Genomic DNA, 26,201 nt, shown 5'->3' on the forward strand with positions numbered 1-26,201 from the left:
TCCGTCAAGGGTAGCACGAATTTCCTCAATAAACAAAACTTTCGAAAAGTCGATCTTCATGTTATCTTCTGTCCATTTCAGACAATTTCGTATGTGTATTTTGTTTAAAGGATGCCTTTTAACTGATGTTACTGGTTTACCGACCTTTGTCAGAAGATGACATCGGGTAGTTCTGGATAGACTTGTTTCGCCAATGCGCTTGAAATGTTCTCTACTTGTAAGACCCGGGTTCTTTACAGCTGCACGCTTAATTCGTGATAGAGAACGTTGACTGACCCTTGTCGGCCATCTTACGTACCTTCGTAGGAGCTGTAACAAATATCTCCACAGTTTGATGATATCTTCCAATTATTTTAGATATTTCTATACATTCTAATATGCTGTTTAAAATTGGAATTCTCAAGAGTTAAGCATCTATTGGGTTTATTGTATTTTCTCTGGTCAGCCTAACTATTCATTAAAACAAGTTCTAGATGTTTCTACCAAGAACTTGAATGGTTAGTTGTTTGCTGATCTCATTAATTCCTGACAAAATACTGTTGTGGAGTTTATGCTTGGTTTTGATCTGAACACAGTATTTCAGGTTCAATTCATAAGCAATGAGCTGGTGTTTGGGACTCAGCAAATATCCCTGCTGCTGGCATCTATATATTAAGCCATACCATATATGCAGCTTTAAAAAAAATGGACAGTATGACTTGCATAAATATGAAACTCCTTAATATGAACAAGGTTTGTAATAACAATAAGAGCAATACCTTAAGGACATTTAAATGTCATTATCAGAGAATTTAGTGATGTTCTGTTGTCAATATTGAAATAGTGAAGTCTCATGATCCTTGACATTCTCAGCAATGCAAATATTGAGAAGTTAGAGAGCAGGGTTCTGTCAATAATTCAAGCATTTTGGTATTTATCTTTTAACATAATTATAGGCTACGTAGAGTAAAATATAATGTTATGAATATGGTCTCCTCTCTAAGTATTGTTACCCAGTCACTAAATCTGTGTTTATAAAATCGTCATTTTCCATGCTTGCGTAAGTCAGGAGAAGTTTATTGAGGTAGATTTCCCTATAGTTGGATGGCTTTCTTGCTGCCAATCCCCACCTGTTTCCAAATAAGGAAATATTTCCCCATGACCCCAGCAAGCAGATGGTGTTACTCATGACCCACTGGACTGCTATGCAACTAATATCGTCCATAGATGAAGGGATACCATAATGAACATCAAATATCAATGTCCAAGTTCTGCTGTACCATGGGGAACCTCACAACAAAGATTCTTCCCCCAATACATTCCGGGAGACCACCATTTATAACATCCTCAGTTCCGATCATGTGCAATGTTAACCATCTCCAGCAAGGGAGATAACTCCTTGTCCATAAAGCATTTCGGGATCTCCCAGTTGGTCGAGTAAAATAATGCATTCTGACAATTCATTAGATTCTTAGCTGATGAGAGATCTTGATGTTGTGAATGACATTTAAGGAGCTGGAGTGGCAGGCAGAGTCAGACGATGAATTTGTGAGGGTTTGGCTTCATCCCTTTATATCTCGTTTCACTCACTGGACTGTGGCCATGCTGGGGCATCACCTTGAAGGATTTTAGTCAAACAAATCAACTTCAGAATTTATTTTTTCTTAAGCCTGGTACTTATTGTATCAGTCTCAGGGACATAAATAAACCAACACTGATTTATTTATTCAAGTAGCAGTGTCGAATAAACACAAACATAGATGAATGTTGTGCAGGTGGGAAGTAAAAAGCACCATTTGAGCATGGTTGATACCAGTGCCGGTGGCATGTAAAAAGCACCATTCAAGCATGGTCGTTGCCAGTGCCACCTGACTGGCTCCCATGCCAGTGGCACGTAAAAGGCACCATTCGAGCATGGTTGATGCCAGTACCACCTAACTGGCCCTCATGCCAGTGGCACATGAAAAGCACCCACTGCACTATCAGAGTGGTTGGCATTTGGGAGGGCATCCAGCTGTAGAAGCTTTGCCAGATCAGATTGGAGCCTGGTACAGCCTTCTGGTTTGCCAGACCTCAATCAAACCGTTTATCACTTCCTCGTCACTGGAATAATGTTTGCCTCTCAAACCCTCTTTCATGAGGCCGAAGAGATGATAGTGCAGTGATGAGGAAGTGAAAACTGTAGTGAAGAAGTGGCTCAAAGAACAGTCAACAGAATTTTACAGGGCAGGGATACATGCTCTCATTCGAAGGTGGAGCATTGCTATTGAGAGAAACGATGTCTATGTTGGGGAGTAGGGATGTGATCCACAGAGGACCAGCTTCATTTTGATGTATGATACATGTTCCTGTGTTGGTAATTATACCTGTCTTAAACAAAATGGCATCACTTTTTGACTCATCATCACATGTATATATACACACACACAACAGGCATCTTTTAATTTCCATCTACCAAATCCACCCAGAAGGCTTTGGTTAACCTGAGGCTATAGTAGAAGACACTTGCCTAAGGTGTCATGCAGCAGGACTGAACTCAGAACCATGTGGTTGAGAAGCATAGTTCTTACCACAAAGCCTGTACCTGAGTATCTATGAGTATTAATTCAATGAACTCTACAGAGTACTTGGTGTGAAATCCTAAGCAACTCAATTTAAAATGCTTTGAAGAGAAATATTTCCTAAAACTTGTAAATGAACCATTATTTGGGAAGAAAGCTTACAAACATTTTGCAAGTTTTGACTACATAAACAAGTTGAATATAGTCAGGAAAATCAAAGATTCTAGGACTCTTAAATGGTTATTATCAAACATTCCTCAGTTACTTTTCCGTTCTATTCTTAAAATTCATGATTCACCTCAAATATATATTAAGTAAAGTTCTCTGAATTATTCTGAAACTTCTAGTCAAGATGATCCCTACTGGATAAGCAAATCTAAGTCTTTCAACAACCTAAAACCAAAATAAACTTTCAGTATGAAAATCTCCAAAGTAACAATGATAATAGTAAAGGGTGTATGACCCAGCGATCAGGGTGTTGCATTTTGCATTGCAAGATGAAGGTTTCCATTCCTAAACTGGGCAGAACAATGTTTCATATTGCTCCAGGTCACTCTGCTGTAAGCCTTGCAAAGGACTGGCATTCCATCCAGGGGGAATGTTGCAATCCTGGTCTTTTATAAAACATGAAAACCGAATAATTGGCCCTAGGAGTCCTTAGCAAAAATTTAATATTTTTGTAAATGCTTTGTAAAATTTTAGCTAATTGAAAACATATCTATTTTAATTAGTAATACCAAGAGCTTCATTATTTAGAAAGAAAGACTACAATGTCATCGCTATTAACATATAAGGCTTAATTTAATGAAAAATAATAAATATATATGCAAATTTTACAATGTACACGGAACAAATTTTATATTGCCCCAGAAAAATATCAAACATGTATAAACAGCAACAAAAATATATGTATATATAAATATATATTTATCCTTAATGATACAAAAGGAAGATTACATACAGAATTTAAATTAATTTCGGTTTATAATCCTTTAGGCTTGTGACTGAATTTGTGGTGGGATAGGGTTTTTTAAACTTTTTTTTTATTTTAAAAGAACACACTAACATTTACCATGTATATATTTCTCTTTCCAGTTAAGCAATAACACAATATACTGCAACAATTAAAAAATTAGCCCATTCTTATGTATCCAACATGACCTAATTTGTGTAGCGTCTCAAAAGGTTTCATGATAAATGCCAAGACATATGGCATTCTAGCTCCACCTTCTGGACTGAATATATATTGTTATAAACAGAGACCTACTGAGTCTGATGCTAAAGTCAAGACAAGTTACAAAAGTAGTGTGTAAGCTATGCCATTATTAACCAGCAGTATTGTGGAACTAATTATCAGAAGTCATCACAAATACAAATAGTTGCGTATAGCAGGAAGTAGGAGACCGGTTTCTTTTTAACTCATTTTTTTTTCTAACAAAACAATAAAAAATAAAATTAAATTAAATAAGAAAAAAAACCACCATGATGTCTGCGAATTTTAAATATAAAATATTTAACGATCTATGTTGATATCATTTGGATCATTAAGACTTTAGATCTGATGAAACAAACCCCGTTTGATTCAGAAAGTTCTTTTATAGAATGACTAAATAAACATAATGAAGGGAACCGTAATAACCATAGTCACTGAAAACTGAGCCAAATTGTTATCGGTTCTGTAGTATGATGCTCGATTATATCAGCTGAGACAGTTGTTGGGAGAACTTGAGTCAATTAAAATAATCAATATGAGATAAGAAGATGTAAATAAAGATTCTCTCGTGTCATCTGATTAGTTTCGACTTGTTATAGTTTGCTAATGTTTTTATATTTGTCTATCTTTGTTTTAGGTTATTTGGTATAACTATGAATTATTATCAAAGCTTGTTTTTGTTTATGACATCTGAAGTAGACCCCTAGACCATTTATCAATTGTTTTTCTTAAGGAGAATAAAAATAACTTTATCAAGAGATGAAATACTGACCCTGAAAAACCTTATCTTCCGAACGATAGCAGAATATCACAGAGAAAGTGTCTACGTATGTATAAAGGAGAGCAAATAAGAAAATAAATTAATAAAACAAGTAATGAAAAAATAATCAGCATAATTTCCAGATAAATCTTTCCAAAGGACAAACAAGTAAGAAAATGGCCCCTGTGAATATCATTAAACCATTCTCTTCCAGGTTTATGTGGGGATTTTTTAAAAACTAATCACTGAACATTTGAAACGTATTAAAAATACAGAAGAAAAATCTTGGTTGATTCCAAAAGAAAATCGAGAGCAAATTAATTAAAATAATAAGGTAATAGGCAAAAGTTTAGAAAATATGTCTAAAAAAGGATATGTTCACCTTTAAATAATTTACATTTTGGATTACCCATCTAGTAAATTCTGTAAAGTTAAGTGATTAGGAACAAAAACTTTTTGCTAAATTAAGCAAAAAAATTTCAACCATTTTCAACCAGAAAAGAAAACAGGCAAATAATATGTTGCTGTTTTGTTTTTTTTCCTTTTCTCGTTTTTTTTTTGTATTGTTGTTTTCTGGAAATTAGCCTTTAAAAAACAGACATGTACAGGAAAAAAAAAAAAGAAAGAAAAAAGTATGAAATATACAAAAAGAACAAGCCTCTTTGATTCTAATTTATACAGCAATTTTAATTAAAATCAGCAGTCAATAATGGCAGTTTGATACAAATTGGGATAAACTTCTTAAAATAATGAATTTGAGATTTCTTACTCCTCAATTATTTTTTATTATGAATGTATGAATAAATGATAAATAAATATATGTATGTATGAAGAGCCTATTAAGAAAATGTTGGTGAAGTTAAGAAAAAAAAAATTGGAGGAGCATTATTTCAAATTCATTAGGTGTTGTATTTTTGTCTTTCTTCAAATTAATTCCTTATATTTTGTCTTGCTTATTTTGCAAGAAGGCAAATTTCTTATCTTTTTTTCCCCCTTCTTAAATTCATATTTTTCTAAAATAGCACAACACTATTGAATGGTTCTGAAAATTCAAGTATAGGTGCTTTAGGTGTTTTCACTCAATAAACACCCACAACGCCCGGTCTGGGAATCGAAACCGCAATTCTATGACCGCGAGTCCACTGCCCTAACCACCGGGCCATTGCGCCTCCACATAATATATAATAAATGTATAATATATATATATATATATATGTACATACACGCATATACATATATAGAGTATTGAAACAAAATAACTTTTACAGTTATTTTATTTGTTAGACCTGGGTAGCTTTCCCAACCATTCAAACATAGGACAATGCTAAGCATCACCGAAGATGCCTGCTATTATAAAGGAACTATGCAATACTGCAGCAATGGTTTGAACCAGTGATACATCATCTTGACCTCACAGCTATTGCATTATTACAACTAAAAGGAAAGTTATTTCGTTAATGTTTCTTAAAATTGTTATAAACTGAAGAAAAAAAAAAAAAATTCAGTCTAAACAGAGAAAGTGAAGAAGAGAGAGAAATAGTTATTTTCTAGACTTAAAAGGTTAAAAAAAAAAGTTATTACAATAGGAATGTGTTTTTTTTTAGTATTAATATTACTGATTTACCAGCAGTTGAAGAGTAATTACAGACTTTCTGGACTTTTCTGGTCTCTGATATGTGTGTGTATGTATGTGTGCGAGAGAGAGAGAGAGAGTGTGTGTGTGTGTGTGTGCGTGTGTGTGTATACGTGATAAAAAGCACGCATAGAAACAATTCCAGTATGTATAACACACTGAAGCTGAGTTCAATTGTTTTTTTTTTATATAAAAAATATTCCAAGTTTTTCCAAACATAACAAATTTTGGTAAAAGAAGAAAACCAGAAATAATACAATAATACTCTTGGATTTTCAGAGAATAATGGGTACTTTTTTTTAAATCAGAAAAAAGGGTTAGGGTTTTACTAGAATAAACAGATTCTTACAATATTTAGAATAATAATTTTTATCACTATAAAATTTCAGATCTATGTCCTAATTTTGTTCCGGAACAAAACGTTTAAAAGAATTTTTTTTTTTTTCATTTGTTTTGGATAATACATTATTTGAAGAAGTAATTAATAATTAATTAATGAAAAATTATATATATATAAAAAAAAAAAAATAATGAATAGTGTCAAACATTATTTAATATGATTTATAAAGAAAAAGAAATAATAATAATTATTTTACATATTTCTGGTTCTCTAAAATATCTTTAAAAATTGACCAGAATTCATTGCCAGAATATTTAATTACTCTTTAGATTTGTTTGAGCAAATTGAGCAATCAATAAATAGCAAAAAAAAAAAAAAAAGTTGTTTTGACTGTAACTTGATTATTTCAATAGAAATTTTCAGGGGGGAAGTCGCAGATGTACATAGTACAAATGATGTCAAAGCTTGAAGTCTTTTTTTCCCTTTTGTAAGTCTGTTATAGAAGATCTTCCTTTTGATAGATGAATGTATTGTACAAAAATGAGTCATTAAATTTCTTAGGCCAACATAAGTTCAGTTAATTAAAGAAGTCTTTTGGTTTGTATATGTGACATATATATATATATATATATATTTATATATATGCACTCACAATTATAATTTGTTTTCAGTCTTAAAATTAAATTCAACTTCATAATAACAATAAATCCTCCACAGTTTTGGGGCAAACATAGTCTTCAAAACAACGGTTATTATTTTTTAGGTAGTGTCCAACATCAGTTTCAATATCAGCTTTAATAAAGTCTGTAGTAAAAGGAGTTGGCCTTAACCTACTTCGGTATTCTGCAAGCCTGCAATTAAAAAAAAAAAAACAACAAAAAGATTAATTTAATATTCGGCAAATATATAGGTACAGAGAACAATTAAAATATTAAGTTATCCAGTAAATTTTAGACATGTTCTTATTTAGATGAAAATGAAAATGTGTTTGTTTAAAAGTTTACTTGTCCTAGATACATACCACGAAGATTAAATCTTCTAATGATGCCCTTACAATTTATGTAGGGGATATGACTATATTTAGCATACTAAAAATATTTGAATATTTATAATATAAAGAAAGGGAGAAGTTGATTTAACCAATTTCAATATTTAAACATAAAAAGCAGAAGTTGATGCAGCTAGGATGTAAAACTCAAGACAGGAAGGGAGATAACTAAATGTAGAGAACCTATTAAATAGAATAAACAAGTTTAGCCTACGAGGGATTAAGTGAGAGAACATAAATGTTGAATCACACAAGACGCTGCCAGTTACATTCCACAGTAGTACAGCATCAGATTGAAAATTTTGAAATGTCTCAAAAGTTTCAATATCTTTGTAGTTTCAGGAAACCTTAAACCCTTCATACATATGAAAGCTATCTTTCACTATATATCCATGTGTGTGTGTGCTTCTTAACATGTAAACATTAAACTCTAAATGTTAATTATTTAAATTTATGAGGCAGAGAAGAATCAGAGAAAAACTTACCTTGAGAAACAGTCGTCTAGATTATCCTCTTCTTCATCAAAATCTTGCTACAAAAATAAAATTGTACAATGAAAGCAATTTGAGAAATACACAACAAAGGCATTTTTCTTCACACAATAAAACATTAAATCTTATAAAAAAAATTATATTTTGCTAACATTTTTTTGCTTGGAAAGTTTTATATCGAACTGGTACAACTTAAAAACAATCCTTTTCAAATTTTTTATCCATCTCTAGAAGAATGAACAGGTTTGCAAATTCAAAGAGTTGCATAAATATTTTGGTGGAAGTAAAATACTTTACAGTTTCATATCCTATCAATGGGTTTCTGAATTAAGCAGTTATTTGTTTTTAACAAGAAAAGTAAAAGCATCACATGAAGGACCATGAGACCAGAAACAATTATTTTAATGCAAGCTCAAGCTATTTTGAAATGTTAAATGGTTGTTTCCAATATAAGTTCACCCACTTTGAGAACGGGGGTCTCAGAAACTGAGCATACCAGTAAGGTGTTTCAGGTCTGCTCATGCTAAGTTAAAAACCACTTGTGAATGGTTAGCTTGTAAAAGGTTAGGCTGAATGTATATACTCAACAGTTTGGGTTCTTAAGTTGAAACGAAAGCGTTACACAAAGAATTCACTAAGTAAATATGAAACTCTGTAATATCATCATCATTTAACGTCCACGGTTTGACAGAACTGGTAAGCTACACCAGGTTCCAAACTGATTTGGCATGGTTTATAACAATTTGTTATGATATATAAATATTATAACTACATATATAAATCAGGGTTGTGGAGTCGAAACAAAAAACTTTGACTCCTCTTTATGTAATCAAGTGATTATGGTCTACACATCTCATAAAGCATATGCATATGCTTGTACTTTGAGTAGGCCCCTAGGTTATAACTGGTTTATTATATTAAAGAATGAAGACTACCACTAAGACATATATAGTTTTGTTATAAAATATAAATCTGTTCTTACCAGGTTAATACAGGGTGAATTAGAGGGTGGGGATAAGTTCATAGGCGTGGAAGCATCACTACTTGTAACAGAATCAGAGAGTTTACGTCGGTAAGAAGGCATCAAGTCATCCTCAGGAATTTCTATAAGGTCACTAGCATACTGCCAAAAAAAAAAGTATATTATAAATATCAAAACTATAAACTTGTTGAATAACATTCCATGTAAAAAACCTCCCAGTTCTTCACAATCCAAAAACTAATTAAAAATCTGTACCATTTGCTATTTTCTGATGGTAATATACATCCATATATATATTCTAATATACATCCATATATATATATTCTAAAGTAGTGAGTTGGCAGATTGTTAGCATGCTGGGAAAAATGCTTGGCAATATTTCAATTGTCCTTATGTTCTGAGTTCAAATTCTGCCACAGTCAACTTTGCCTTTCATCAATAAAATGAGTACCAGTTAAACACTGGGGTTGATGTAATTGACTTCACCCTCCTCTGAAATTACTAGCTTTCTGCCAAAATTTGAAATCAATATAAATATTAACATTCTAAAAGAACTGAAAGGGTTTCAATATCTAAACTACAATATGACTAATAGCCTAGCTATGGATATTTATTTACATGTCATGATTTGATAATAGAAGGCACTTCAAGAGTGGTCAGACTGAAGAGAACTTCAGAAGAAGCCGGAGAAAAAAAACCCATAATGTTCAAACTGATAATGTATTGCAAATCTATTTAGATATCACCCTCCCCCCACCAATATATGTAAAAATAAGACAATGATTATTACACATGTAAAGTTGGCACAAAGAATTCTGTAGTGTTCCAGGGTTTATAAAAATTAAATCATTCCAGTTGGCAGAAAAAATACTATGAGTCTACACAATGCTAAGTTGAGCTGCAAACAAATACTACTTCAATATGCCTCAAAAGTGACTGATCCCTTTTTAAAAAGAACTAGAAATCATTAGCTTTGGTATCTATTTCATCTCAGCCCATATAAATTATCAAGGTACGATACTAGAATGTGCCAGGTGAGAGAGAGTTAAGCAGTACAACAACTGCTGAGCCAACAATACATTGGCGTTCATTAATATTAAATTAAGTATACTTTAACTTATTCTAATATTATTCTCAAAACTACTCATAGATTGAATAATCTAAGGAATCCCACCAAAAACATTCATTATTAGAAATGATTATAAAACTTACAATTCTATTGTCTTCTTTTTCTGCTTTCCGTCGTTCTTCTTGTTCTTCTTCTAATTCAAGATATTCCGCAATACTAAATGATTGTGATACCGTTAACGTTACATCATGAGCCTGAAACAAGAGTTAATTACATGACTTTAGTATGTTACATGTTTAATCTATTTCAAAGAGAGCAACAAAATTAAAGGGAGATGATTCTCCCACGAATTCGTATTAGATAAGTTATTTTCACTACAATATGGAGTTAACATATTTTTTAGAAACTATTTTTCATCGTTTGGTTTATCAGTAAAAACAGATTAAACTATCAAATCACAAATGCAAATTAAAAAAAAGATATTTATTTTAAGGAAAACAATTAAACAGGATTAGACTAGTGTTCGTATTTTACAGTCAAGTTATACCAGATTTAAAACACAACTATTAAGTTAGAATAAAAACACAGTTAGTATCATTTTGTATACTTACAATTTTCCTTTTCGGGCAGACGTAGACATAACATTCCATAGTTTCATTGATTGTATTGCGAGCAATAAATGCAAACACTCTTTCGTGATGTCTGTCAGCTGTACAGAAAGATATCCTGTATATACAAACATCCAACAACATTTCTTTGGTAACCATATCATACATTTTAATGCCTTGTGAAGATACATTCAAGGCCACTTTTCTCCATTTCTTGCCGGAATTTTTTTCCTGTGAAGAGAGAAAAAAAAAGTTTAGTGCAATAAATTATTTAATCATTATCAATCAGGAATAGAAATTTTGAAAAATTTTTCCTTCAAGAACAAAGCTTTTAAAACTTTCTCAACAACTTTCAATACTAAATCTTAATCCACCTAGAATTAGAAGTGCTGCTAATCTACTGCCCATATTTTAGAACAGGAAAAGTGGTTTTAAACCACAAATACATCATTACTTGAATACAACTATGAAATTCCCAGGTACTTTTATTATATAGCCTGGCATTCCAAACTACCATATTTTCATAAAGTGTGGTAAAAGTAGGTTAAAATAATAAATCGTTTTTCAAAACTGAAATGTCAATTTAAATTTTATAAAGAGCACTTGATTTTCTAAATCAGTAGACTCTAGTTAAAGGTTCTAATTTTATACATTTTTTTAAAGATTAAGGTATACTATATAGACAAATTGAAGAAATTCAAATGTAGACCATAATATGTTAAGTGAATTCTATAACTGGAATATATTTTATTTGAGAGGAATAAATTAACCCAGGCCAGGTAGATTTGTTAGAAAGTAACATGTATTATATTGCTTACCATGGCAATAACTCGTTGAATTGCTTTCGTACTGATTCCATCACCATAACTTTCTCCTTCAGAAATTTCTTCTACTAAAGTGGAGCCTAGATATTTTAGGTAGAATGTCAATCCATCATTCACAGTATCTAGATTTTCACCCCATTTATCATGTAATTCTGTAAGAGAAAATATAAATAGATTAACACTTTATACTAAGCTTCTTGGAAAACAATACATACATAGGATTTTTACTGGCAATGTTAGAATATTTTTCAGAACCTGCAAAATTTCTGAAATTCAAAACATTTTAGACAAGAAAAGCTACCAAAATAATAAGTCCATTCCAGTATATGAATTACTGATAAAGAAATATAATTTTTGAATTAAAGATTAAGAAACCCGTTTAAAATAAAATTCAAAAAAATTAAATGGAGAGAAGAAGGCTTAGTAAAATCTATTTTCTGCACTTACACTAAAGCTTAAAGAATTTAGGTCAATAAGAATTTGACAGTATTTACCAAGGGGTGCGGTTTTTGAACAATGCTACCTGCCTATTATTTCCTTACAAGAAGATTTCTCTAACAATTGGGTGCTCTTTCTCTCCTCTACTACAAAGTAGATCTATTTGTATATATTAATCTAGAGTAGCTTCAAGTGTCACAAAACCTCTAAAAGATTGTTTTATACCAATTCGTAAACAATTTTATCTTTTAAACAGAATTTTTTTAAAGCTATCACCATAATCGTCAACACCATTGTTGTTGTTATTATTATTATTATTATTATTAAAGTAGCGAATTAAGGTGATAGCTTTATTGAGAAACGAAGGTGAAGTACGCCAGGGAATGAGAATCACGTGATGCAAATTACTCTTGAATGCCCTATATGTTAATTCCTTGAATTACCACTTAATGTTGATTAAGATTAACCAGTGTTACGATGTATTTATTGAGCAAGACTCTTGGCATTAATTACCTGAGGAGAAGTTAAAGTAATTAGTTGCATCGATATTAATAATAGTTGTGGGTTGAAGAGGAGACTAGTTTTAAGGTTTGAAGATCTTAAACTCCGATTCCAGTTTCAACATTCTATTGAGCTTTATACACAAAACGAAAATAACAGCTTAAGTATTCACGATAGTTTTAAAAATATAACAAGAATAACCATGAAGCTGATTTCACGTTTCAGAATAAGTTTTAAAACATTTTTAATGAAATAAAAACGTTCTTTTTGCGAGTCCACATCTTTTGACAGACTGGTGTGTCACGTGATGGGCGAGTGCTCTCCATTATTTAAACCTGACGTTGAGCTGTCGAGCAGTATTTCTTAATTATAGTGTATGGATCTGTCATGACAGTTTATTCAGGGAATCAACTGTCATGACAGTTTATTCAGGGAATCAAATAAGGATTTCGATGCATGCCTCAAAACAATTTATATAATTCCTTTCACTAATTATCGTGCGTTTCACGTACGTTTGAAAAAAACTTTTTGCTGGTATACCTGACTTCGACAACTTACACAACTCCCGACTGAAAAATGCAGTTTCAAATCGGAGCAGTGTTATTTGAACGATGAAGAATTCGACAATGAATGGGGGTTTATTTCAGAATAATGATGACCTGTTTAGGATACATTATAAATATAGAAGACTCTGAACAGGATTTGTTTTAGCAGCTCCATACGAGAAATAGTGGGCCAGAGGACCAGAGAAAATGTTCAGCAAAACATAAGTGTTGCAACTATCGGGGAGGGAAAAAGCCATTTTTCTCAGGTGTGCAAATAACGTAATGAACAACCTGGAAGCCACATCAGGTAAGAAAACCCATCTTCAACATTAATTTCAACTTAGTTTTCCATCTTTATTAGAACAGTTTCGTGTGCTCGTTAATATTTTAATTAACTATCAACCATAGCAAGCTTCTGTCGATAGTGGAAGTACTGACAACTTTACCAACGTTAATGTTGTAAGTGGAATGGTTTAGTTGGCGTCAACACAGCTTGGTTTCCCGAATTACAGGAATATGTGAAATTGACATTCGATATGCTGAAAAGTTGTTACAAAACAGCAGTCATTGTTAGTTTATATTCCAGTCTCAGCTCAGATGAGCAAAGTGGCTTCATGTCCCAGCAGCTTCTTTAAAGTTCTCAAATTTACTTGTCTAAAGCTTCCACCTGTTACTTTCTTCAACTTCACTTGAAAGGCAAAGCCTATTGCTACGCTTACTTGATGGTATTGCTTGTAAATTCGTTAGATAAAAAGTAAAGTGATCTAAGAAGCATCATTGACAGACTAATAAAACAAATCACAAACGATAATCATTACGGTTTCCTTAATGCTTTTCCAGTGCCAATTATTGACGAGGTCATAACGAAATATATCAACTGCTTCAGTCGATTGAAGATCGTCCCAATCTGTTTTATGTATACAAGATTTCCATTTGGGCTTCTGAACACTGCGGCACGATTTCAGCTAATGATAAACCAAATATTCTCGCAGAAATAATCTTGTATAACCTACCTACTATTATTTAAACATTCTTATGTGCTCTAGCTCGGTGGAAGATCATGGCAGAAATTTGCAGGCATTTCTATCAATTTATCAAAGATTTGAATGTCACTTTCATTTAGAAAAGGGTGTTTTTAGCAAAATGGTTAATGCATGCAAGATCACTAAAAAAAAAAAAAAAAAAAAAAAAAAGCACCTAATCGTTATAAGCTGATTCTTCTTAAAGTTCCTACTTCCAAAAAGGAAGTTGAAAAAAGCATTGGGTTTCTTTACAATAAATGAGTAGCACTTCTAATAAATTTTATAACTTTACTCCTTTTGTTCTTTTTCATGATTTGATATACCTTTTAATTACTGTCTGTGGCACAGCGAAATGTTCTAAAAGATGGAATTGTGCAAAACATGACAATCTCTAACAATCTTAATTGTAAAGATGCTTTTTCAGGAACGCTTCACCTCATCTAATCTCTGCTCTCAAATACTACCAATGAGTGGACCTGCCGCTTGATAGTTTCTTAAATACTGCTCTCCAGTTGATGTGTGTCTCTCTCTACCTTTTTGGCTATTTTACCTATTTATGTGTATGAATGAAAACGAGCTTTTGGAACGCAATGACAAATTTGCCTGACATCTCCAACTGAAATAGTTGAAGTTGCGAAATCAGACCGAACAATTGTTGATTCATTTCGAAAGTTCCTTTAAAACCATCTGAAATACTTATAAAGCTGTAGCATTATTCGTTGAATAAAGTCTTTGGTATACAAATATTCAATCATTACATTTGACTATACTTACTTCCATTCATAAGGTAACTAATTTGGTATTTTTGGGGAGTAGAGATTTGATAAGCCTTTTCTTTACATATAAGCCAGTCAAATTTGATTTTCATGTTTACATATAGAATACTGTATTGCAAAATGTATTTTTGTTGCTTTGCGGCAAATATTAAAATCATAATTACTATTCACAGGAATTCGAATATCTCCAGGAGTATTACTATTTATTTTACAAGACATCTAATACCAGTATCTATCTATCTATCTATCTATTTATATTTGTAATATATAACTTAGTTATTTTAAGCAACAGTACTAATTAGTAGTGGGTGTGGAGGTAAATACAAAATATCGTACAAATATTTTATCCTCACTCCCTAATTTTCGGGCCTAAACTGAAACGTAACTCAAGACATAAAAGGTATTTATAGAATAGGGCAGGGTTGAGTAAATTGAAGTAACTAGATTATCCAACATGATAATCAACCGAGCATGAAATTATCTAGAATCTGCTAGTGAGGCAGCCAAAAGAACTCGTGACAATATCAATGATACAGCAGTATTATTATTATCATATTGATTTCTGATATAGAGGTACAAACGTAGGATCTCTAAGTAAGGAAATACTGCTATTGTGTGGTGTTCACGCTTGTTGGAATCACGCGCACTTGGTATTTAAGTAGCAAAGGTATCAGCTACAACAGTGAAATAATTTTAGCGGGGTTCTTAACGTGGAGAACGTTCTTGAACCTATTATAAGCGCTTATCATTTCGGCAGCTATTATGCAATTAATATAGGTTTTGATTAAAATTTAATGAAGTTTTCTTTTTTAGTTAATTCATATTATTGTCAATGTAAATATGACTTCAAAATTAAATAACTTTGTTAATTAGGATAAATGAAATTTAATATCAATATATTATTTATTACAACATATCTGCCTTTGATGTTTTAAAATTAATATCATTTTAATATTAATTAGCATACGTGGTTAAACAGAAATCTAACCGCTTTCTAATTAACAATCAAGCGATCTTAATTGATTTCATACGTAACACACTAACAGCCGCAGTATACAACATTATTATTTAATATTTATCAAATGTAAGAAGCGTATTGATAAAAAAAAACCTTGTCATAACTATATTTATAACTATATCTTATAGCTTTATTCATTTAATGGAGGGGGCACCTTATGGAATTCTTCAACGTTATTAGATGCAGTTTGGGTACATCTGCACCAAACAGACACAAAGATAGTCCCGCTCTACAGAGCCAGCCACCGATTCTAAGATCCCACAATCATCACTGATATCAACAATAATAATAATTAAAAGACTGTTGGAGATTAAATGATGGATCATTCTCCTCGATTTACGCTAAAAATTTAGAATCCCGAATTTCTATACACTGACAAGTCGACAGATAAGTTATTAATGAGGGGAAAAAAACACGTAAGTTTTCAAGTATTGTTCGTAGTTATATGATAATGAAATAGTGGCGTGATGTTAGTAATTGACCAATGACAGGCGGAGAAAGCAACGCGCCAAGTCACCTGATCAACGATATTGAACACACACCTTAATAATGTCGTTGCTATGTAATGGATTAACTACTATTTGAAATGACCCGGTCAGCAATTATAAGACACCGGTTTGCTTTAATTAGGAAGAAATTGTTCGTTAATTAACTACATTTTGGTAGAAATTAAATCGACTTGAACATATAATAAAAAACAACAACGTTACAATAGAGCTACTACGGGTTCCCCAAGTCGCAAGAAATAACAGTCAAATCTCCCTAACAATGGACTACTATCCTAACCCTGTCAGCTTTTAAAGATAACCGGCTTGCTTTAATTATAAAAAAATGTTTTCATTGATTGAGTAGATTTTCGTAGCAAATAAATAAATAAAGTGAATTAACTATATATTTTTAAAAATTGCATTAGTAACGTATACAACATTACAAAAACGCTTCTACAGGATCGCTCGACTTGCTAGAAATAGCAGCCAAAATGCTTTGACATAAGTTTCCTTTAATAAAAGGAACACATTAGATGATGTAGTCCTAGGTACTGTGGTCCAAAACAATAAGAATGATCACGGTTTTATTACTTATGATACGGGGTCTACTTGATCAGGACTCACCTGTGGCTGAAAAACAATGACATTATAAATTAGAGGGAAAATCTATTACCAGAAATAAATGTATTCTTTAGGAATAAAGTAAGCATTTTTATCTCTTAAATCATTGTTTAGTCGGTAAACTAATGATCAAAAACATGCCAACCTTAATCATCAGGAAACTACATTGTCAAAAGTAGGGTGTGGTTTGAAGGAGATTTAGTTGTTATTTCTAGCATATCGAGTAACCACGTATTTAGTTTAACGTTAAGTTATTCAGCCCCAGGTCAGTAGTTAGTGAAGAGGACTACATAGATATCCTTCCCTTTTGCTCCAAGATACGATTTGAATGTAACTTGGCTGTTATTTCTGGCGGGTTCAACAGCCACATAAATGTTTCCTGTAAGGTTATGTGCAAGATGAAAAGATATTAGATGCTATGTTGGAAATCATTTTTATATCCTAAAAAAATTAAATTCAAAGCAAATAACCCCAAATATATACGTCCATAATTACGAAGAGGAATAAATTAACTCCAGCTTGGAATTGAAACCAGATGCAAAATTGGCACACCGAAAAACTACTACTTGCTTGTATATATATTTATTTTTATCAGTACCTTATAATTTGCAGTGACTTTTCACAACAAAAGCCAGCGCAGTGCCACTCCATCTCACTCCCACAGGTGGGCACTACTAATGAGATATTTTTGGCGTGGAAATACCTGAGATCTTACGTTACATGGCAGTTTTAAAGGCGTCTGCTTCCTTCTATAGTAATGTTTCTATTATGTCGAAGCTGAAAACAAAATAATGTAAATACCATTGTTTGGTAATTATATGTCAACAACTGCTAATTTCCTTTTGAACAGGATCTACTCCAAAGAATCATGACAAGCTAACATGAACACAAACGGAATCTAAACTTGCAAACCGATGGATGCAATCGAGCAATGCAAGTTCTCTGTTCTCAGGTCCCGGTGGTCACCTGAAGTCTTAATTGCTAAACAGAGGATAATTTGTTTACATTGAAAAAGTTTTGCAATGTCCATGCCTTTCCCAAGAGCATTAGCCATGTCAGTGAACTGTAAAATCTTTCAAAAATATCGCATTTAAATTATTATGATTTTATTGTTATATAAAATTTTGAACATAAATTATTTCACACTATATATGTAGTAGCAGTTTTTTGAAAATATAGTGTGCATGCATATTTATATATACATATATATATTTGTACATTTAAATTATTGTCTATAGTATATTTAACCGTTTTGCTGCACATTTGATTAACCTTACAAGAAACAGAACACTGACGAAATATATTTTCAGTTGTATTGACCATATTTCCTTAAATATATGTAAGTAAAGATTTAATTTAATATATATATAACTAACTACCGAAAGTTTGAATACAGAGTGACAAAACTTCAAAATAAGGGAGGAAGAATAAAAATTAAATACTTGTTACAAGCACCGAGTTGTCGGCTTTCATGTCTATAAGTAATTAGTGAGAGAGAGGAAGACTGAAAAAGAAAGAGAATGAAGAGAGAAAAAGAGAGTGTGTGGGGGAGAGGAAGAGAGAGTATTTCAATGTCAGCCGATCACGCCACTTGGGTTCCCCTGCATAAGTAGCATCGGCTGATGTTGCGGCTGAAACGTTCTTCCTCATAGTCAGTGCCTCTCTTTCTCGAGTCAGACAGCATTCCAATTAAATAACTCAACCACACCTTGTTAAGTCGGTCGTAACGAAACTAAAAACGATTTACTATGAAAATTATTCGAGAGGGATACTTTACATTTTAATATCATATTAAATAGCTTAATTTTTTAAAGTAAATATCAGTAAAGGACAGTTGTCGGTGCTGAGCGATAGAATTTAACACTGGCTACAAGGTTGCGAGCAAATGCATTCGCCAGATGTATGCATATTTATTATAACATGTATATATATATATAATATGCATACACACACATATATTCATACATTATATGCATGTATACTTTGCAGAATTTTTTTATAAATTTCCATGTTTAAAACAGTAACTTAAACCAGAAAATGTCTTGTTTAGTGCTATGTCAGCTTTCGGGTAGATTCAAAATTAAAAGATGTTTTAGTGGTAAATATGAAGTCTTTAATTTCTACTAGATATTGTTTATCCTGTACGGGGTGGGCAGGAAGATTTAAAGCATGTAGGGTGTGATTTGAGGAAAATTTGGCTGCTTTTTCGAGTAGATCGGAGGTTGGAAAACCAGCATCAGCAGTTATGCACTCTCACAAAGAAATACATTACACACACACACACACATATATATATATATATATATATATATATATATATACATGGGAACTTCTACATATATCGCCCTTTCCACCCTCCCAGCCTCTTCAATGAGTCAATTTCGATGCTTACAAGTAGTTTTGTTTCCCCGAATTCATCAAATAACAAGCTAATGGCATTGGTTTCTGCTGAAGGGTTTCATAATGGAACGATTAAATTAAATATAAATTAGAAAGCAAACATAATTAGAAAAGATTGTTCTTAATTGCTGTCAAGAAAACCTGTTCTGATTCGTAGCTGGAACATCATACGACATCAGGCCACCGGTTAAGGCAGCGTAGGAGATAATGCGGCCGGCATCTCGACACTTTTAGATTAGCAATGTCAAAAGTTGTAGGTAGAGAATAATAATTACTTTAAAACTGCATCAAAGGAAATTAAAAAGATTAAATTAGTATAATTCGAGATCCGTCAAAATTATCAGTCCTAATTGTAAATGCAGAATTTTCCCGGGTGTAATTCTTGTTCGCTGGTCGAGTCTGCAACAGCATGTTTTAGAAGATAAACTGATAATGTATCTACATCTTTATCAATATAATACTGACAATACATGATCGATGCTTATTTAAAAATAAGAAAACATTAAAATATAGAGGAAAAACCACTTACTGTGATGTCTTTTAAAGGAACTGAAGACGGTAGGGCTTCGGCGTACGACTCTAAATAATACATCCATTCTTTGAGATGGTATTATAAGTAATGTTTAAAATGTTAAGAAGAGAAAAATAAATACTTTTTTACAGTGTGTGTGTTGTTCAGGGTTAAAGTAAGAGGGGAAACGTGCGATACCGTTCCCGAAGCGAAGTTGACCCTGTCTTGAGTGAAATGATTGCCGTCTCACTTGTCAACGTTTTACTACTTACTACAAAAGCCGCCGCTGCTCAATGCGTACGTCAATCATAGCGATCGCCTGATTCGAAAGTAGGCGGGGCTTAGAGGCTCACGCTAAAAGATGAATGGTCGACAGAAAACACACCATCTCGAAATTAGAGAAAATATTTTAATACATGTGCCCGTTTCTAACATAATCAGCACTAATAACAACACCGCCGTCACTGCATTTTATTTGTTTATTATTTTATATGTATGTATGTAGGTGTGTGTATGTATGTATGTATATACACACACACACACACATATATATATATATTTATATATATATAATTATATATAATTATATATATATGTATATATTTATACATACATATTATGTGTGTGTTGTTACATACTTTAAACAAATCTGGTGACTCGCATTCTTTGAATATCATTTTATTCTGTTAATCGAAAATAATTGTGGTAGTTTGTGGAGTTTAGTTATCGCATGTTTATTTTTTGAGGATTATTTTATTTGGCAGAACAGACGTACACATAAAACATGTATACAAACATAAAGCGCATACATATGTATGTGTGTATTTGTGCGCGAAATATGTACATACATAAATTCACACATACATACGTCAATATTGGTTGAGAATTTGATAAATTCCAAAGAGGTAACATGATATTCCTCACCGCAAAATCATGTTACAAGTATTTTTACAATTAAGGTTTAGATAGAATATATTAGTATTATTTTAGTTGGCGTTGGAGCTGATACTTTTCGTGTTGTCCTTATTTAACCCCAGGTCAGCCAAGATTGAGCAGCTTATAAATAGGGCCCCTTTTTAACATCATTGTAGACCCCCGCCTGGCCGAAGTTATGCACTTGGCCCTTTAGTATTAACTTACTGACGACGGGCCTTAGCATTCATAGATTAACCATTGAGTCCCTAGAAACGGGGTACCTCAGAGTAACAACCCATTGCTTTCAGCGCCTGCCTATGATCAAAAGGTGTCCAATCGTGACCACATGTTGAGTAGTAAACTGTCCTTTGTGTTCTGTGCATGTAGAACATTTTGATGGAGTTTTAACTGCTATTTCTAGCAGATCGGATCACGTAGAGATTGTCTCGATGCTGCTTGTTGGTAGTGATGTGGGTGGTGTGGGGGTAATATTTTAGGTGTTAAAAGGAAAGAGAGATTATTAAGCGCATTATCATTACTGTTAATGTGGTTTCCCATTATTTAATTTTATTTAATATTTCAAAACGATTAAAAAAAAATCATTAATATAGTGCTTATTAATTAAATTAAAACCCCGTCATTAAGGAAAAGAACAACTTATAATAAAACTTGACATTTATTTTGTTATTACTTTTCAGGTTGGCTTTTTCAATTACTTTGACATTTCCCTCTTCACGTTAAGACATAACTTATAGAAACACTATTCTGTCTGTAGTAGCTACTAGAAAAGAGGGAAAAAACAAATAAATAAACCCTTCTTTGCTATCAGCAGTGGAATTTTTACTCTATCTTTACAACACGTGGGCTGTGTTAACGTATTTACAAGTAAGGGAGGGAAAAATAAATAAAATAGTCATCACATCTTTTTTTTTTGTCATTTTTTTAAAACGTTTTATTGATGGAATTTCTTAACAAAAACTCTTTCATTTCTTTACAATGAAATTGTTTTAATATTACAAAATGTTTCATCCGCATTAATATTACAAACTAAGGAGTAGTTTGTTTCAATGTTATCATTTTGTTGTCAGATAGCCAAGGAATGCCAGTGAACATTGAAAGAAGAACAGCAAGATGATTTAGAAGTTCTTTAGCGTAGGTCATAAAAACGAAGAACTATTCTCTATAATCCCTTCACATATAAGAAACCTAACATCGTTATCTCATAACGCTTCCTCGGTATACAACTGTTGTTTGTTAAATCAATGGAATTCACACAAAGGTTCATAGAACCCAGACGAACCCAGAAACTTCCCAAACAACTTGATTCTAAATTCTTGCAACACTACCCCCCCCCCCGCTCCAGTGTCTCAGTTATCAAATCTGGGCGTTTCCTGATTACAGGGTTTTGGTTGAAATTTAGCTTAAATATTCACTGCCCTTGTTTTGTAATTCCATTCATATCTTGGATATTTCATAGGAATATTGAATAGACTCGGGTACTTGACCGGTACCTTGAAAGACAAAGATGGACTCGACAAGATTTGAACTCAGGATATAAAGGAGCTCTAACTAAATACTGCAAGAAATTTTTGTCCAATTCTACCATATCCAGTCTTAATCAAAACTGAGATTGGCAAAGAAAATTTTAATTAGTCAAGACCTTACATGCATTTTGAAGAGAATGGTAACTTTTGGATCAAATCTCAAAGTTGATCAAGACAGACAGAGCTGACAACTCCAAATTTCAACCTCAAAAATCAGTTGGCAACATATTAATGTCAATTGACATATTAATGTCAATTGACATATTAATGTCAATTGACATATTAATGTCAATTGATAAAGAGAATTGTCATGCAGTGTGTGTGGGGGAGGATACAGAAAACTTTTGGCAAGCATGGTGACAACTTTGGACATGTTTCACTCTTATCAGACCAATGTGGCCCTAGTCCAATGTGTGAAATAAGATAAAAAGACAGGCACAAGACTAGAAATTTTTGCTGAGAGGAGTCAGTTAAATCAATGCCTGCACATGACTGGTATTTTATTCCATCGACCCTGGAGGATGAAAGCAAAACTGACTTTGGTAGGACTCGTAGCAGGACAAAACTTTACAGTAAGGAACGGTGGGGGCGGGGGGAGTTAGGATTTTGTTTTGAGTGTTGCCCAAAAGGACATGTTCTATTTATTCTAAGTTTGCTGTAGCAGACCAAATGCATATGAAATGGTAATGCTGTGGAACTACTGGAAATAAAATAACGTTATTATATTTGGTGTCAGCTCGGCTAGAAAGGGTGTTGTGCTGGCAACTAGAGCAACACCCCAGCATCCACCACTGGGAATATTGTCCTGAACTTTAATGATTCTACCAATCTACTACTCTCTAGAATAATAAAGGCAAGATGGACTGAACAAGACAAGACCAGAGAGGCGACATGGAGAAGAGGCATTGAAGAGGTCACAGATGTGTGACGAAAGAACTTTGACAAATAAACTAATAATGATAATAATCCTTTCTACTGAAGGCCCAAGGCCTGAAATTTGGGGGGAGGGGACTAGTTGATTACAGTAACTTCAGTATGCAACTGGTACTTAATTCATCGACCTCGAAAGGATGAACGATAAAGTCAACCTTGGAGGAATTTGAACTCTGAATATGGAGACAGACGAAATGCCTCTAAACATTTTTCCCTTTGTGCTAATAATTCTGCCGGCTCACTGCCTTAAACTAATAATAATGATAAAACTAAAGTGGGGATCAAATAAATAATGTGTTTATTTATTGGTGAAATGACCGTCCCCAAATATAAAATAATTATTGGTAAATTGTTATATTAAGGAATGACAACAGAAGATAACGAGCACTCAGAGAGCGCAAACCTCCTCCAAGGCAGTACCAACGTCCTCTCAACGATTAGCCAGGGATGATTTTTAAAATGAGAATATTTGAAATAAACTCGACTGCTCTCACAAACAAGAATACTAAAAATGAAACCAACCGCTCTCAGAAATTAAGTAAAAAAACAGGGAAAATAACCCAGAACCCTTGTCCAGTACCCGATTGCTCCCAGAATCTAATCAGTTTGTGCCAGTCATAAGGCCAAACATCCCTGAATGTTTCATCAGAATCCATCCAGTGGTTCTTGAGATATCTTGCCCATGAACAAACACGACAGTAAACAATGCCTCCACCTTGGCGGAGGTGATCATCATCATCATCATCATCATCGTTTAACGTCCGCTTTCCATGCTAGCATGGGTTGGACGATTTGACTGAGGACTGGTGAAACCAGATGGCTACACCAGGCTCCAATCTGATTTGGCAGAGTTTCTACAGCTGGTTGCCCTTCCTAACGCCAACCACTCAGAGAGTGTAGTGGGTGCTTTTACGTGTCACCTGCACGAAAGCCAATCAGGCGGTAATTGGCAATGGCCACACTCAAAATGGTGCAATTTATGTGCCACCCGCACAAGAGCCAGTCCAGGGGCACTGGCAACAATCTCGCTCGAAAATCCCACAAAGGCCAGCCAGGCGGCACTAGCAACGGTCACACTCAAAATGGTGCATTTCATGTGTCACCTGCACAAGAGCCAGTCCAGGGGCACTGGCAACGATCTCGCTCGAAAATCCCACAAAGGCCAGCCAGGTGGCACTGGCAACGGTCACGCTCAAAATGGTGCATTTCATGTGTCACCTGCACAAAAGCCAGTCCAGGGGCACTGGCAACGATCTCGCTCGAAAATCCCACAAAGGCCAGCCAGGCGGCACTGGCAACGGTCACGCTCAAAATGGTGCATTTCATGTGTCACTTGCACAAGAGCCAGTCCAGGGGCACTGGCAACGATCTCGCTCGAAAAATTTTGATAATAAAACTAAAATGGCGATCAAATAAATAGTGTGTTTATTTATAGGCGAAATGACCATACCCAAAGATAAAACAATATATCATCATCATCGTCGTCATTTAACGTCTGCTTTCCATGCTGGCATGGGTTGGACGGTTTGACTGAGGGCTGACGAGCCAGAAGGCTGCATCAGGCTTCAATCCAATCTGGCTATGTTTCTACAGCTGGATGCCCTTCCTAATGCCAACCACTCTGAGAGTGTAGTGGGTGCTTTTTACCTGCCACTGGCATGAGGTCCAGTCAGGAGGTACTGACATTGGTCACGCTTGCTAAATTGCTATACTGAGGAATGACCACAGAAGATAATAATCTGGGAAATTATCCAGGGGTACCGTCTGCATGGAAACTATGTTATTGTTGGCACTCCGTCGCTTATGACGTCGAGGGTTCCAGTTGATCTGATCAACGGAACAGCCTGCTCGTGAAATTAACGTGTAAGTGGCTGAGCACTCCACAGACACGTGTACCCTTAATGTAGTTCTCGGGGATATTCAGCATGACTCAGTGTGACGAGGTTGACCCTTTGAATTACAGGCACAACAGAAACAGGAAGTAAAAGTGAGAGAAAGTTGTGGTGGAAGAGTACAGCAGGGTTCGCGACCACCCCTTGCCGGAGCCTCGTGGAGCTTTAGGTGTTTTCGCTCAATAGACACTTACAACGCCTGGTCTGGGAATCGAAACCGTGATCCTATGACCACGAGTCCGCTGCCCTAACCACTGGGCCATTGCGCCTCCACACATGGAAACTATGTAGTGAAGTAAGCACTAATACACTTAACATGGTGAGCAGGAAAAAATTTGAATTAATCAAGATTCCACCAATATTTGGTGCTTCAATTCAATATTGTTGAGGTTGGTCAGTTGAAGCTGAACCCATACTGGCTTAAAAGGCTACTCCATATGACACATGTGCAGCTCAATCGTCTCCGCTAAACAAGCTTTCTTCACATGCATATGCACACACGCACGCACGCAAATATCTGTGCATATGTACAAACACACAATGCCCACACGCGCACCTCTATATGATGATGGCCATCACTCAACATTAACCATGCTTCCCCATTGTTTTATTATTCAAACAAACTGGTTCATGGACAGTAGAATATATCGTTCTTGACAGAAATGTCGTTCAAATGACATGTTTATGATATTAGTCGTGACATTTCTTTGAAACACACACACATCTCTCTCTCCCTCCCCCCCCCCTTCTCTCTCTCTAGCCACTGATAATCTGTTCTGTAGTTGATCAGTAGTGGACATTATTAATTGAATTCATTTTGTTTGACCGATGCCGAGTTTCAACATAGACCAAGAAGACTTCTACACCTTGAGTTTTAATGATGTCTTATGAATGGTTGTTAACCTTTCATACGGAGCTTGTGTTTCTCCAGTTTATTGTAAAATGAATAAAATGAAGAGAAGTTGCGAGTTTACCCATTGAAAACTTGTTATGTGGTGGCTTATGTGCTTCTATGGCCCTGAGAACTATACTAACAAAGTAAAAGTTCCTGGTAGGGAAGTTGGTAGGGGGCTTCTGAACGGAGCAAGT

The 26,201-nt window shown here is 34.0% G+C and overlaps 2 protein-coding genes across 2 annotated transcripts in view; one reads left to right on the plus strand and one right to left on the minus strand.

The window, feature by feature from the left end:
- Positions 1 to 3,320: 3,320 nt before the first annotated feature.
- LOC106877647 (low density lipoprotein receptor adapter protein 1-B) lies at positions 3,321 to 20,159 on the minus strand. The gene is made up of 7 exons (XM_014926594.3): positions 19,847 to 20,159; positions 11,503 to 11,660; positions 10,688 to 10,915; positions 10,220 to 10,330; positions 9,008 to 9,148; positions 8,020 to 8,066; positions 3,321 to 7,337 (listed from the first exon to the last, which is right to left on the minus strand). Exons 1-7 carry the CDS (start codon positions 19,911 to 19,913, stop codon positions 7,178 to 7,180), a joined length of 912 nt encoding a protein of 303 aa, XP_014782080.1. The 5' UTR covers positions 19,914 to 20,159; the 3' UTR covers positions 3,321 to 7,177.
- Positions 12,045 to 26,201, plus strand: part of LOC106881265 (17S U2 SnRNP complex component HTATSF1) — a 100,467-nt gene continuing 86,310 nt past the window's right edge. The window contains exon 1 of the mRNA XM_052970269.2: positions 12,045 to 13,299. The gene's annotated coding sequence lies outside the window, so the exon portion shown is untranslated. The remainder of the gene's footprint in view (positions 13,300 to 26,201) is intronic.

Source organism: Octopus bimaculoides, chromosome 8 (genome assembly GCF_046866305.1).
Source record: "Octopus bimaculoides isolate indiv1 chromosome 8, ASM4686630v1, whole genome shotgun sequence".
Classification (NCBI taxonomy): domain Eukaryota; kingdom Metazoa; phylum Mollusca; class Cephalopoda; order Octopoda; family Octopodidae; genus Octopus; species Octopus bimaculoides.

Excerpts from the sequence above, each read along its gene's own strand:
- LOC106877647 (XM_014926594.3), bottom strand. The coding sequence starts at position 19,913 with ATGGATGTATTATTTAGAGTCGTACGCCGAAGCCCTACCGTCTTCAGT. Across the intron at positions 10,331-10,687 it reads TCTGCCCGAAAAGGAAAATT|GCTCATGATGTAACGTTAAC; the intron begins GTAAGTATACAA and ends CTCTTGTTTCAG. Across the intron at positions 9,149-10,219 it reads AAAAAGAAGACAATAGAATT|TATGCTAGTGACCTTATAGA; the intron begins GTAAGTTTTATA and ends TTTTTTTGGCAG.